General features: G+C 34.2%; 1 protein-coding gene across 3 annotated transcripts; it reads right to left on the bottom strand.

The window, feature by feature from the left end:
- LOC109336397 (squamosa promoter-binding-like protein 6) lies at window positions 9951-15228 on the bottom strand. 3 transcript variants are annotated; one of them, XM_019572971.1, is made up of 4 exons: window positions 14964-15228; window positions 13481-14236; window positions 12905-13041; window positions 9951-10636 (listed from the first exon to the last, which is right to left on the bottom strand). In XM_019572971.1, exons 2-4 carry the CDS (start codon window positions 14185-14187, stop codon window positions 10044-10046), a joined length of 1437 nt encoding a protein of 478 aa, XP_019428516.1. In that variant the 5' UTR covers window positions 14188-14236; window positions 14964-15228; the 3' UTR covers window positions 9951-10043. The 3 variants fall into 3 exon arrangements, with proteins under 3 accessions (XP_019428516.1, XP_019428533.1, XP_019428525.1); XM_019572988.1 differs by having other exon boundaries at window positions 14983-15228; XM_019572980.1 differs by lacking the exon at window positions 14964-15228 and having other exon boundaries at window positions 13481-14928.

Raw genomic sequence — 15439 nt, 5'->3', positions numbered from 1 at the left:
TATATATATATTAATATATAATAGATAGACCTAATTCTAAGATAAGATAAAATATCTTCCCTGAAGATAGGAACGAGGCTATTCGACTACCAAGATTTTGGGTTGAACCAATAGCAGGAGTTGACCCCTAAGCTATGGGAGTTTCAAGAGCCTTTGGTTAACGTAGTTACAAATAGCGAATATCCGCCTCTTCCCTGCTCCTGCATATGTTTAAGATGTCAGTCGACCAGTACAACCATACCGGAAGGTGTCTTTGGTAGGCTGATAAAACGCTTGGAACGAAGAAACTAAATAGACTCCTCACGAGAAGTCTGTGAAAGTCAATCGTTATTTGGATCGTAAGCATAACGAACGAACCAAATGAGACCACAATGGATACCCTTCGACGTCCATTTCAGTGACAGACAGATTCAATGAAACCGTTGCACTTGAATGTGAGTAAAGAAGAAACCAATGTATCTTCATAAAAGAGACCTTGACGCCTCCGATCCGGCGACCTGGACGGAATGGCTTTCCAAGTAAGTTGGGTTCCAGATAATGCCTTGACACAAAGAAAGGAAAATATAGAACCAAGGTATCGTACGATTAGCCTTGCAGATTGAGCAAGAATCTCCGTAAGGAAAGGAGATTAAGCTGAATCAGAGGCACATCAGAGATGGTTGTGATAGGCTTAAGAATACTTCTATCAACTCGCTTAGCGAGTCGGATAGCTCTACATACTTAAAAAAAAGGTATTAGATATATTAACTAAGGTATCTGCTCTCTTTCACTCTCATCCACTTTCGATGATAATAGGTAATAATCTTACGATATCTTGTTCTCGTAAGAGAAAGAGGAACAAATTCATAAACCAGATTTTCGAGGAACCCCAGCACACTGCTTTAAATAAAGTGCAGTGAACAGTGGCCCGAATTTCTGGTTTAGGTGCATTACCCGCTTAGCCACAGGAGACGCTCCAACACAGTATTTTTTGGTTAGTCCGTCGCCAATTACTAGTAGGATTCTTTTAAATAAAGAGACCTACTAGTAGTCTCGGCTTGGTCTTTTGACCTACCTTGAGAAGGGAAATTCCTACGAGATGATTAATGAATGTAGGTCAGGTCTCTCTAATTCGCAGTAGGTGTGTATGCTTCCCTAAGGCGAGAGCATTTGCTTCTTCGACTGACTCAAATGTCTTTCTTCATTGACTGCTTCATCAACAGAATCGCCGGAATCAACCGGCTCCACTGAAGCAACTACTCGCTCTGGATCTGCAACTTTAAGATATGAATATAGGCATAGGTAAAGGTATGGTCAAAGGCAATCGCAGTGGTTGTTTCACCCCAGAGTAGATTCACTCATAGCAGATACAAAGGCAGGAGCAAACAAACAGCTAAGTAAAAGCAGCAGAGAGTCGCTACACGGGGGCAGCAGAGCCCGTTGATTCAGAACCACCTATTTATCCATAAGGGCATCGAGCCCTAGACATAAATAAGTAGGTGAATCCACAAAACTACTTGCAGAGGAGGAGGCACCAGTGATGAAAGCAGTGGGAGAGGCATTGAAAAAGGCAGTAGGAAAGCCTGGGAGCCAGCCCGCAGTAGAAAAACCAGCAAAGCGAGTTGCAGAAAGAAGAATTGGTCTTTCGACAAGTGCTTGCCTTCCTATCTATATATGTAGTTCTTATATAGATCCGCCCCAAGCTTTCTTAACTCTAATGCGTAACAAGTGGTGTTAGGGCATTCCTAGTCTTTGTTACTTGCACTAGTCGTTACACCAACGCCAACAAAATTAAGGCCGACATGGAGCCATGCGCATGAGTCCAAGAGTCACTAGAGGCGAAACTTAGTAAGAATAACCAGTAATGTCACAAATGGATGAAGCAAGGGTCCACTTGCAAACTACATCCAGTCCTCCCGTTTGATTTGAGAGATTTTTCTTCACTATGGAAACTTTATGTTCTTTACAAACACACTTCCAATACAAGCACAAGAAGCTCTTTTCTTGGAACCGTTAAGCCCCCACTTCGGTTTGACTACTAAGCTCACCTACTAGGATACCACACCATTCACGACTCTAGCCCCAACCTAAGTATCGCTTGAACCAAGACCTTCTGTCCTCGTGAAAACAATTATCTAACCACAGCTAGGGTTTTCTCTATCTCTTTTCAGGTGATACTAACACACCAAGAGACCACTCCTTGAATAACAAGATTTTGTTGAGTTATCATGCACACTTAATGTGCGAATATAACATTCAAGCTCAGCCCTAAAACCTTATGCAGAATCCTTACAAACAGCCTAGAACTACTTATGATGATATGCAATGGTTTTACAAAGGTATAACAATGATAGCACTTTCAACAAAAAAAGGTTTCCCTTTATTTTCTCTCTTATAAAAACTATACAAGAAAAAACTTCTCAAAGATCAGCAACATTGCTTTGAAAATTAAGCTCTAAGAATCTTGAGTTTTTCTCTTTCTCTCTAAATTGAAAATTCAAAATCTCTTTTCTAAAAAATTGTTGTTCTGATTAAAATAACAGCTTTTGTATATAACTGAGTCTAACTGATATTAACCAATTATATAACATGTTAATTGATTAACGTGTTTATTAAAACAGTTTTTCAATTATGGCTTAAGCGATTATTAACCTTCTTAATCGATTAATAAGCCATAAATCCTGGGAGGTTAGCTACTGTAACTCCTTTTAATCGATTACACCTTTCCTTAACCGATTAACGAATTTCAACAAGATTTAATCGATTATCAATTGAGTTAATCGATTAATATGTGTGAAAATGGTTTTTTCTAAATATATGGTAAACACTCTATATGATGAAAGAGCATGCAATTTATGATTTTTGAAATGATTGATTCCTTTTTGAAAAAAACCATGTATGCCTAATGCAAATGCATGAATTTTACTTATCATATATATATATATATGATGCATCAACCTATATGATTTTCATTTTAGACATTTTGTGAGACTTCCATCTTGGGTTTACCTAACCTAAACTCAATACTAGGCAAACATCTTAGGACTCTAGAATATAAAAGCAATCCTAAGTTCTACGATGTTGACCTAGAGTTTTTGGTATGTTGTTTGTGGTGATGTCCAAGTCTTCAAGCTTCCATTTAACTCCTTGATTTCATCAAAACTAAGTAGGTTAATCATGATGGCATCCTTTGACTATTTTCTATTTCACAATGCACATGTTACACAATGAATCAAAGTTTGTCAACGCCTCTGTGCTTTTGTGGATCTACAAACTATTAATATCATTCAATATGACGTTGCGGACATGTCATAAGGATACTTCGCTTCTCATCTTAAATGACATCACCCTCTCTAACATCTACACAGATATCCAAGCATGTGTCTTAGAGTTTGACTCAGCACTTGAGTTACTATCTTCACCTTGATCCCACTTTAATGCCTGGACTTAAGTGGTTCTAGATCCAACACAACTATGGTCCCATTATGGTCCCACAATGTTTTTGTCTCCTTCAACTCATCTTATTTATTCTCGTATAGTGCCTTTGACAGAATTTCTCCAACCAACATGTTCTTCATCCTCCTTTGCCATAATGTGGCGTTTTGGCTAAAAGACATATACTAATTGGCTATGACACCAAGTATTGGTGCAATGGAAGCGATCGTTGTGTAGCGTTGGTTACAAGCAATCAAATTAACTGCATAGAATAAATAAAAGCGAAGAATACAAGAGAATTTGTTAATGGAGTTCGGCCAATTGTGTCTACGTCTCCGAGAGTGCTGAGCGGCTACCAAGATATTATTAGAGAATAAGGATTACAAGCTCAAGCACACTCATGGACACAAGTGTCCATGAGGTGTTTCTATTTGGTGTGGCACCAATAATAACAATGGACTTGAGTCCAATATATAACATTAGTTACTCTACTTCATTCCAATGTTAAGTAATGTGAGACTAGCTAGTACAATAACATATTTTAAGAAAGGTGAAGATTAATAGGGGTGCTTGAAATATGTTAATGTATTAGTCCCACATTGGATATGGCGGGAGGAGCGAAAGTGTTTATAAGTGGAAAAAGCTCATGGAACTAAAGCCTTAAGGTTTTGGTTTAAGACATGATGTCTCATTTGTGGCTCTCTACTCTTTCCATGTCATGATAACAATGGAACTCTCTGGTGCTTGGAGGCTCACATCGCACGGTCTGATTCAACAAGTGGCACCAGAGTCAATGGTTCGATTAGGACATGTTGAACTTAAAGGGGAAGATTGTTGGGTTTATTCAAGTATGAAGTCTTACATTAGATAAGAGAGGGTTAGTGGAAAAGACACATGAAACTAATGTCTTAAGGTTTTGGTTCAAGATGTTGTATCTCACTTATGATTATCCACTCTTCTCATACCCCAATAACAATGGAACTCCCTGATGTTTAGAGGCTCCTCGATCGCAAATGGGTCCAACAAGTGGTATTAGAGTCAATAGTTCGGTTGAGACATGATGGACTTAAAGGAGAGCAAACTAGTAAGTATATGGTACCCACAATTAAGGGAGAGGTTGTTGGTTTATTCAATTGTGAAATATCACATTGGAAATGAGGGGAAAGGTGAAAAGGCTTATAAGAGGGGGGGAAACATGGAACCATTACCTTAAGGATTTGGTTAAATACGTGGTGTCTCACTTGTGGCTATCTACTCTTTCCATGCCTAGTAACAATGGAACCCTCTGGTGGTTGAAGGCTCCTCAGTTACAGTCTGGTCCAACAAGTGGTATCAGAACCGATGGTTCGGCTGGGACATGGTGGACTTAAGGGGAAGCAGATTTATAAGTGTGTGGTACTCACACTTGAGGTGGAGATTATTGGGTTTATTTAAGTGTGAAGTTTCACATTGGATAAGAGGGAATTGGTGAAATAACTTATAAGTAGAGAATGCTCATGAAACTAATGTGTTAAAGTTTTGGTTCAGGACATGGTGTTGTGGCTCTCTATTCTTATCATGCCCTAGTAACAATGGAACTCTTTAATGGTTGGAGACTCCTCGATCACGATATGGTCGAATAAGATGTAATACTTAAAAATATGAAGCGTGCTCTTTTACATGATCCTTTGTAGAAGAAAGATCTAAGCAGAACCACATCATGGATTTTTTAAAGCTAATACTCTTTTGTAGAAGAAAGATGGAAGTGGAACCACATCATGACTTTATTTAGGCTAAAATACTCTGTGAACCTTTTACCAAAATTTTAGGTTTCGATTTCATTCTCTAACAACATTTAAAAACATGTCAATGTGGTGAGAAGACCTAATCTATGAGGCAATCATCAATACTTCGATACAGAAAATTAATAGAAATGGTAAATATGACAAACATTTGATAATTAGAGGACTAATTAACAGTTTTTTTGTTAGAGAATCAAAATGAAACTTAAAAATAAGATAAATAAATAAATAAAAAGTAATTTAATCATCTATTTGAGGAAGTAAAGTTGTTATAAAAGCATAATCAATTCCAAAATATTTAATTAATTAGTAGGTCCAATGAATATAAAGGAAAACGTCATTTGTCTGTCTATTACTTGAGAGGAGTCCTCTATATACTATATTGTGATATTGGAATGCCTCCAAACACTTCTCACGGGGGCTTTTTTAGACTCTCCTCAACTCTCTCATTTCCTTCTCACAACACCAATCAAACTTAACTTTTGTCTTTTTTCTCCCTCTCTCTCCACACGTGCTATCATACTCTAATTTTTCTCATCTTATGAGCCACCTAATTAAACTCATTTTCATTTTTTTCATCTTCAAAGTGAAATCTAAATGTTATGTTTTTATATATATAGTCATCTCAAATATTTTGCTGTTTTGTGCTAAGATAAATAATAAAATCAATAAAATTATTCAAAAGAGACGAGAAAACACAAGAGATAAGATTTTGGATAATAAATTTCTATTTAAACTCTTTAACTTAGAATCTAGGACAAAACAAAGAAAAAATGACATGACCCTTTAGATATAATGTGATAAGACTTTTTAGCAAAGGAAAATTATGAAATTCCCTATCCAGAAAATTCTTTTTCCATATTCATATACCATTACCATGCATGTGTTCCAATAAAGAGATCAACGTCCAATTACCCAGGAACAGCATTAATTGTCCTAATCAATTGTATGCTATCAGTCTTCAATTCCCATCGAAATTCATCAATAAGTTGTTGGTAAACCATATACAAGTTACATTCCAAGACATATTTTTGTCAATATAGGGGATTCAAATCCTTAAAAAAGTATTTTTAATAGAATTAGCAACCAATTTTAAGAAGATTAGTTTTGAGTTTCTGCCTTCAACAAATCTTATAAAATAAGGGGCTAGTATACATCAAGTATACAATCAATGACACGATTTTCAATCAATGATATGTATATATATATATAGGTGAATATAGATTCAGATTTATACATAATTACATAGAGAAGATCAGATACAATGACACAGATCATAAGATATGAAATGTATTTAGAGCTGTTACTTTTTGTTGCTTCCGTCTTCCAGTATATTGTCATCATTCCACAAAGACAAATAACGTACCCACCTTCATTCACATGCATTCCCATTAATCATCACAACAAAACAATTTTCTCCATACACTTATCCCTGCTCCTACATTGTCTCTTCCCTTACACTATTGTATTTGTTCCTCTTAACTCACTCTTTTAGATTCTATATTATTACTTCTCAACTAGCATTTCCTTGTGACCCCCCATTTTTACCTCCACAACAATATTGAGGATAAAGCTTTCTTGGTAACCTTATATATGCCATGCATGAACCATATAATTTAGCTTAGTTGCATTTTTATCTCTCACCTTTTGTGATTAAGATGATTTTCTTACCAAATGTTGAGAGAATAAGATAGTTTCTCATATTATGAGGAGATTGTTGCTGATTGTCTTAGTTTAAAGAGTGCTTTTAATTTTTGCTCTTTACCTCATATTACTAGATCAGCAAATAATGTAGCACACAGGTTATTTGCTAACAAAAATGTCTTTCTCTATATGAGACTTGGGGTATTAACATTCTATTTTTACATGTAATAGACCTTGATTATAAGGATTACATGAGACGTGAAACTCATTCATAGCCACTGCTATTGAAATCCTAGTCATTTATTGATAAGCAAGCAAATTCATTGATAAGATTACAATTGATATTCACACAATTACTATAATTCATGTATTGTTAATTAGAATAGATGTTGCTGACATGTACCCACTTTGTCCATTTGTATAAAATCTCATGTGACCAACATGAGCACACCATATACCAAAATCAGAAAAAATTAGGGTCCTACTATATATAAAACTATATTGCTCAATTCAGAAAAGTTCCCCGTGACATTCCAAATAATATGAAAATGTGTATAAATTTGTCTCTTTATTTGAAAATGAAACTGTAGCACATTCACAGAATTCACAGAGCCAGCATTTCATCCACCTTGTTAATGTAGATATATTATACCATGCATGCATGGTAATTTTATCTGCATATTCCAAATTCTAGGATTCTTGTGGCTTACAAAAGCTACCAAAACTCACGTGATTTTTTATTTAATTTTTTATTGATAATACTCACGTGAATTGCACTTTGGAAAAGTACATTCACATGTCAATGTGACACAATGGAAACAAAATTTACAAGATCAAAATGTTTTAAATAATAAGAATGTTTATTACTTAATACCTAACAATATAAAATTGAGTATGAGAGCTTCCCTTGTTCATGTATAAGTAGCAGAAAGAGAAAAATGTTGCATTTCCCACAATGCAAGAATCTATCAAGACAATGTAAACAACAAAAGCAAAAAATCAGACATATCACATATGTATTATATTATGTGTATAAAAGCTGAAATTAATGAGAGAAAAATATATTAACAACTAGTTCAAATATTTCTTTCCCCTCTTCTTGCATTTCCCTTTTGATCCGAAAGATATATGCAATTAAGGGTCATTGTCCATTGGTCTTGGTATAGGTAAACATAAAATTATTGTTAGCTACGTTACACCCCTACACATATCTTTGCTGTTGTAAGTGTGTTCCATTCAAGAGAGAGCAATTTCTGCAATCAGATAACATCCTTGCACTATGGACAACATAGCACTTTGTCCTTTCTCTGACATGTTTTTGTTGCTTATTAACTTAATTTAATATGCTAGCTATAATATTAAATCATCAACTTTGTTATCTTCTTTGTTATTTATCATCTTAAATTTGAATGTATACGGACCACGAAGATGATAGGATCATAAGTATCAGACTTTAATTTAACAATATCTTCATGTCAGCTTCATTCAGATTTTTAACAACTATGTTATATAATGGCTGCGGCAAAGGGAGTACAACATGGTCTCATATTTTAACTATTATCAGTATTTTGTAAAAAGTCACAATATATATATATATATCTATATATATATATATATATATATATATATTGTATATGTGTATGGAGATTGTTTGGTAAGGAATGAAAAAAGATTGCACGTGAACTTAGATTCTCGTAATACCTTGTAATGATGATTCTATATTGCAAACAAAATGTGCTTTGTGATGATGGAATCCATTACAAGAAGAGCAAGTTGCTTTTCATGCAAATATAAAATGTTGCTTATGGGAATTTGCTGGTTTCATTCTCAGTAGTTTTTAACAATTTGCTAATTTCTTAAAAGAAGTGCTGAGGCTGTAAAGGTTATTCCCTCAATGCAAAAAAGAATGCAAACCCACTTAAAGAAATACCTTTACCTAATATGGAGTAATCCTTACCAAACATAGCCATTTTCTTTTTATAAAGTTTGGGATGGTCAAGAGTGAAGACCCCCCTTAAACTTTTATGACAATATGGGCAATACCTTTGTTGAATTTGGAAAAAGCTACCATTCTAAAAAAAATTCTTTATCATCGGCAAATATTAGTATTTGTTGTGGATGAGACTTATACTTTCAATCTTTTTCACACCCCTTAACTATAAAATCACCTTATAGTTAAACTATTTCCTTAAACTATTTCACCTTAACTATTAGACCTCCCTACCATTCTAAAATATTACTTGCACTTGGGAGTCTATTATTTAATAAACAGATGGGTTGAAAACTTATCTATTCTTAAACATTCTTATCTCTTTCCCTTAGGTGACCAAAGAGCCAACTAGTACTTTAAATAATCTTAAATTATAGAGTTAACCTTAATTATATCTACTTTTGTAGTGTCCAGATTCCATTTTGTATCTTCTTTGTCTTGGTGTACATTGACCAAGAGCTTTTACAACACTATAGGATTAATAATTGGGATCAATAATTGTTTCGAAATTTCGTAGATAGTACAATCTAACTTAGTGGCATATTGTTTGACTTGAAAATCCTAGGAAGCAAAATGCTAACTTTTTTGGTTTCCTTTACACTTCTTTTAATATATTTCTTAAACCATTATCCTTAGAAGCTTTTGGCTAACCATTGTCTTGAAGGCATTAGTCATAAAATTGCATTGAGAAGCATTGTATTTAATAGAGAAATGTTTTTTCAACACAAACATTTTTTAGTTCTAGTATCTTTGTATTGTCAGTGTAAAAATTTATACACAATGGATACATCATCCAACATTCATTTGTATTATTTTTTTGGAAGTCAATAATGATTAAACATGGACGACGGAAGATGCAATAACAGTGTTGTAATGTGTTTTTAACCATTTCCCACTACACAATGATACATTCAAAAGCATTTGACATTCAACAACTACCCAAGAGACCAATAATTTGCATTTGTCTGTACATCTCAATCAAATGGCTAGGTTCTTTTTGAAACTAGTGGTATCTGTGCTATACAGTTGGATTTTCTTGGCCTTCCATACCCCAATCTTAACATTCATCCCCAACTTCCCTACCCATAATTGATCTCATTATATGCCATAAATGAATCAACTCACTGAGAAAACAGTACTAAGTTAAAGCATCAACACATAGGTATCAACAATTTAGACATCACAATGATATTGTAGGGCTTAAACAACAGCCTTTACACAGTTGGGAAACAGAAATCATCATTTTCCCATTTTATCAAACCATTTCTTTGCTGCTCCACCCTTTGAAGATTTGAGGACAATTGGAACAGATCGACCGTTGTTCCATGTTCATACGAAGGACGATATTTGACGTTACATGAGGCTGATGGCTGGCAATAATCATTAGAAAGTATTGATGACCCACTTGTTATGTCTTCCTTAGAGTTCATCCCACATCGAAAGGACTCAGTTGGTACATATTTATCCACAGAGTTTATCCCTGATGGTGTTTCAGAAACTTGATCATCTCTGTTTTGCAAGCAGGTGCTCTGAAAAATAAGGGAACTAGGCGATAGATTTCCGGTTGAATGGCGCGGCGGATTCTGTGACTGAGCTGACAGAAGAGAGAGAGCACAGCCTGATAACTCCTGACCATGCTTTAAAGCTAATGCTTCTTGAGAACTGTAGATTGATTCATGTTCCAATTTGACATGTCCACTATGAGAGATTTGGTCATACTTTCCTGACAAAATGATGCCACTCCTAAATATGTCTTGAAAGGGAAACTGAGATCTTTTCTGTAACGAAGACCCCAAATAATCGGTACCTGGTTACACATTAAACATAAGAGAAAACAAATAGAGCACCTTTAATTTCTAGTCAGAAAACATGGATTGGAAGTTATAGACAGATATTGTATAACTTGGCTAAACTGTAACAATCATTAATCCTTGTTTAAGCATAGATCATAAGGTGTACCTTACATTTTGCATACAATTTCTTTATTGTTTATTTGGCAACCTCGGATATGAGGTACACTTCACACTTGTCAGAATGTTCCAACAGCGAAGTCTTCTTGAAGTTATTAATTTAAGAAAACATTTAAAAAACCAGGCTTCAATACTTGTATGTTTCGCATGAGCTTTGTGCATAAAAAATTCTATCAAACCTATAATGACAAACACACTAGTTAAATGGTCCACATCATTCCCCGGGACCACGATAACGAAGAGATAGAGTGATAACATAATTTAAAGAACCTATAAGTGGCTCTTTTGGTTGAAATGTTTAAAAAATTCTATGCTGTCTTTACTAGACTAATGGCTTTAATTTCAGTTCAGAGCACTTGTATCATCACCTTTTGAAAATTCCTCTGACGTTGCAAAAAGTTGACCGAAATTGCCTATAGTATTAGTATTAACATATTGCTATTAAATGGAGACACATCTTATTTAGATGACTTCATTCTCGTGATTAATATTCGATTGAACATCTACAAAATAAAGTATAGCATAACCAAACATATTTGATTAATATGGTTATCTACTATTTGACAAAATTAATTGCATATGTGCTCTTACACTGACAAAAACCATCATATTCATATTTTATAGAGGCAACTAATAGAAAATGCCAAAAGTTCTTGATACTTGTTCCATGAGTTTCAAATAAAGACACTTTTGCTATAATATATGCCTTATGTTGATAAAACATTACATAGAAGAATGCATAACATAAAGAACAAAAAGTAATATACCTATCAATGTCATATGGTGCTGCATTAGTTAATAAAGTCAAACACTTACACCAGTATTCAAAGTTCTTTTAGTAATTAATTAAGAATAATGATTTTATCCTATAAGACACCTAGAATATGTAGTTATTTATGTAGATAGACCAAACTTCCTTCACACAAAATCTTAACCAATATGGTTATGAATGCCTCTTGAAAAAGAAATCTTGCAATTTTAAACACCATACGGTGGTTGAAAATTAGAGGTATACCTCATATGTCATAATAAACAACCTACTTATTCATGCACCTAATTTATCAACCTTTAACTAAATTTTGAATGGACTATACCTTCTAAAAACATTACTTCAGACCTTAGATCCCTAAAACTTGTTAAAAGCTCAAAACTTAAGTAATACTGTATCTTAACAAATGTCATTTGACGTATGCTACTCAAACTTAAAACGGGAGTAAGGCTAATTGCCTTGTGACTTAAACATCAGAGGTTCAAATCCTAAAAACATCATCTTCGCTTGTGGGGTGAGACTGCTTAAATTTATCCTCCCCAGACCCCGATAAGTGGGAGCTTTGTGCACTGGACCGCCTTTTTCACTCAAACTTAAGAAATGGGGTTCCACTCTATGATAATCTTCAATGTTTATCTTTTTCTAACTGTGGTTAAGTCATGTTTGCCACACCTTGTGGGTTCTAGATTTTATGACCTTTTTACCAATATCTCACGCCAAGTGCAGAAAAGATAAAATTAGAACAAAATCATCATAAAGTTGATTCTGGTCTATAATTCTAGTTGTTAGGGTAAGTATTGAATGCTTCATCTCAATATCATTTGTTCATGATTATGATAAAAATCTAAGAATATATTTGACCAATCATTAGATACATGAATCCTAATAATAATAAAGAACCCATCAGAATTTTCTATATTCATTTTTCTTCGCTTATTTTCTTATCTAGTTCCTTAATTTCCCCAATTCTTTTTCCAGCATAGTCCTATATGAATCCTCTAACTCTTCCATATCAAAGCATCAGTGTCTATACATTATGAATGCCTCAAATTTGTTTCTTTAATGACATGTTTACTTTTCCCCTTACCCTTATTCTATAGCATACCAGAATACTTTTTAAATAGTATTTAGGCCAAAGAGGTTAAATATGAAAAGGTTGAATTGTTGAAATACAAAAATTACTCCACAAATTGGGATATGAAAACCGTCCATAAAAGGACTTATATGACAAAACACAACAAGAAATTACCAGCAATAAGAATTGCACTTAGACAATAAAGTACAATTCTGTCTTATCTACATGAACGAAGGAACTAACAGGATAGATATTTCACACCTTGAAATGACTGATGAATCTTGTGTTGTTTACTAGACATGTAATCAAACTGTTGTTTCCTTCGGCGTTCATTATGTCCTTCTAGACGCCTACGACAACTGCGCTTACCATCATCAAATTCAGCTAGCAAATGGAACCTAATTTAAGAACAGAAAAAGTGTAATTGAATCCATGAGTTAAAATCCATTTCAATCTGAAGAAACTGAAGTAAAGCCTATATATATCATATACATTGATGGATCAGAATTTAATTATTTAGCTGGTGTCATTTGTAGCATGAACTTTCACTACATTTCTTGTAGGGGAGGAGAACTCTTGAATCCTTGCATAAATAGAACAAACTACGAGAAACATATGAAAGTAAAAAAAAAAGGAGAAACACCGATATCTTTAATTTGGTTTTCTATAGCAAATACTTGCATAACTTTCTGACTTTATCACCAATAGGATCGGGTTAACTTTAAACAAATATAAGGATCTTTTTTAAATGTCATGATATTTCCACCGGATTCTAAGAGAAGTATAAAAATTGCAATGTTACTACCAAATACCAAAGGATCCCCAAAAATTACAAACCTGCTGCACTGCTGACAAAACCTCTGTTCAATGCCATTAACAATAACTTTAGCTGTCTTAGAGTGAACATCACAAACTTTATGCCTTTTGTGGTACTCTTTTGAGGAGCTAAGATCCACGTTACAACCATAAACTTGACATACCGGAGCCTGAATAGGCGAGCTTGAGGTGCGAGCTCTCTTTGTGAGCATGGTTGGATGCATAGATGATAAAGTAAACCCTTCTTCTGCAATTTCATCATTGCTTGCACCTCGGTAATCTGCTAAACTCCCTAGCTTCAAATCAATCAGTGAAGAGCCGTGAGTTTTCGATTCAACTAGAGAACGTAAATGCTTTGATTCGGATACTTCTTCCCCCAAAGACGAAACCAAAGCAATAACATGGGTGGATGAATTCCCTCTTTTACTAGAATTACTATCTAAGTCACAGGTAGATATCTCATGAGCCTGGCCACTATTAAAGGACTTTCGGAACAAGTCGGGAAATCCCAAGTCCACAAATTCCATGCTTTGTTGTCCTTCTTTTGCAACAAATTCCCAAACTATCTCTCTGTCTGAAGCAAATCCATCTCCCTCAAAGTTACATGGCCCTTTGTTGTCCCATTCAACCAATGCTTTTCTACTTCTCATAAAAGCATCAAGTGAAAAATCCATTTCATCAGAAAACAAATAGCCTTTCTCTTCTTCAACACAGCTCCAAGATTCCATTAGTACAAGTGAATTGAAGTTGCAGAAGCTATCAAATAATTAAGAAGCCCTACCAAAACCCAAAAGAAATACATTATTCCTTTGCTTAAATCAAAGGTTGTGCATTGATTTTCATTTTATAACAGAAGATTCAGGCATACAAATATTATATTATACAAGACATACCTATAGTGATAGACAAATAAAGTACATGCCTGATGCACTCATGAATAATAGGGAAACAAAATAAAAGAAACAAGCATAACAACCATGTCAAAAAGTAACAAATTCCCCAAATTTTATGTTAGAATAAAACAATATACCATAAACTAAAATACCACTGTGTTAAATACAGAACAAAATTAATGTAAACACAGCTTTTAAACCAAAAAAATACCAATTTTTTTTATTCCCAGCTTTTATAGAAGGGTCATTAACAATAATGTAAGTAAACCAAGGAATCATAGAGACAATTTTTTTTAAAAGGGCCAAATCAAAACCAGATTATTGGACTATTTATCTCCCAAGTTGAATATCTTATCACATTTAAAAGGATAAAGTGCTAGGAGCACAATTTGTATTGCTGCAGAAGAAAGGAAGCAAATGAAAATGCCCATTAAAGAAGCATTGAAAAGACTCATTTTTTCTTTTTGTTTAAGAATAGAAGGGAAACAAAGCACAATAATATTCAAAACTTGGCTGCTGAGAAACTAAGGAAAATTAAATGAATTGGTAATAATCTCACTGTTCAATGATTCTATCCTTTATCAGCAAAAAAGATTATATCTTGAAATAACCTGGCAGATGGGGTGGCACCTTGTGACTAGTTTTGGAACAGAGGAGAGAGAGAGTGAACAGTGAAAAAGTGAGTGTGAAGAGAGAGTGAACAGTGAGAAAGTGAGAGAGAGAGAGAGGTGATTTTTCTCAGAATAGTGGTAAGGTTGAAGTAGATAGAGCATGAGTCAACATAATTTCATATACTACCAAATCCATGTTGAGGTGTTTTGTAGCTTTTGAGACCAGATTGAAATTCCATTATTGTGCTGCTGGTTTGGTTCTATTTACAGAAACAGACCACAAAGTCCGGTGGTTTTTCTCTGCATTATTATTATTATAGTCGACTGTTGCATTAATTAGGGATGATAATAAGTATCCGAACCGATAAATCCTCGAGAATAATACTCATTATTCCTTCCTAAATATATGTTATAATTATAATGTTATATTAATTATAAGTGTAATGTTATATTGTTAATTTATAATGTAATTGTTA

This window comes from Lupinus angustifolius, chromosome LG02, assembly GCF_001865875.1.
Source record: "Lupinus angustifolius cultivar Tanjil chromosome LG02, LupAngTanjil_v1.0, whole genome shotgun sequence".
Lineage (NCBI taxonomy): Eukaryota > Viridiplantae > Streptophyta > Magnoliopsida > Fabales > Fabaceae > Lupinus > Lupinus angustifolius.
The sequence above is the reverse complement of the archived record's forward strand: the minus strand, read 5'-3'. Positions and strand labels throughout refer to the sequence as shown.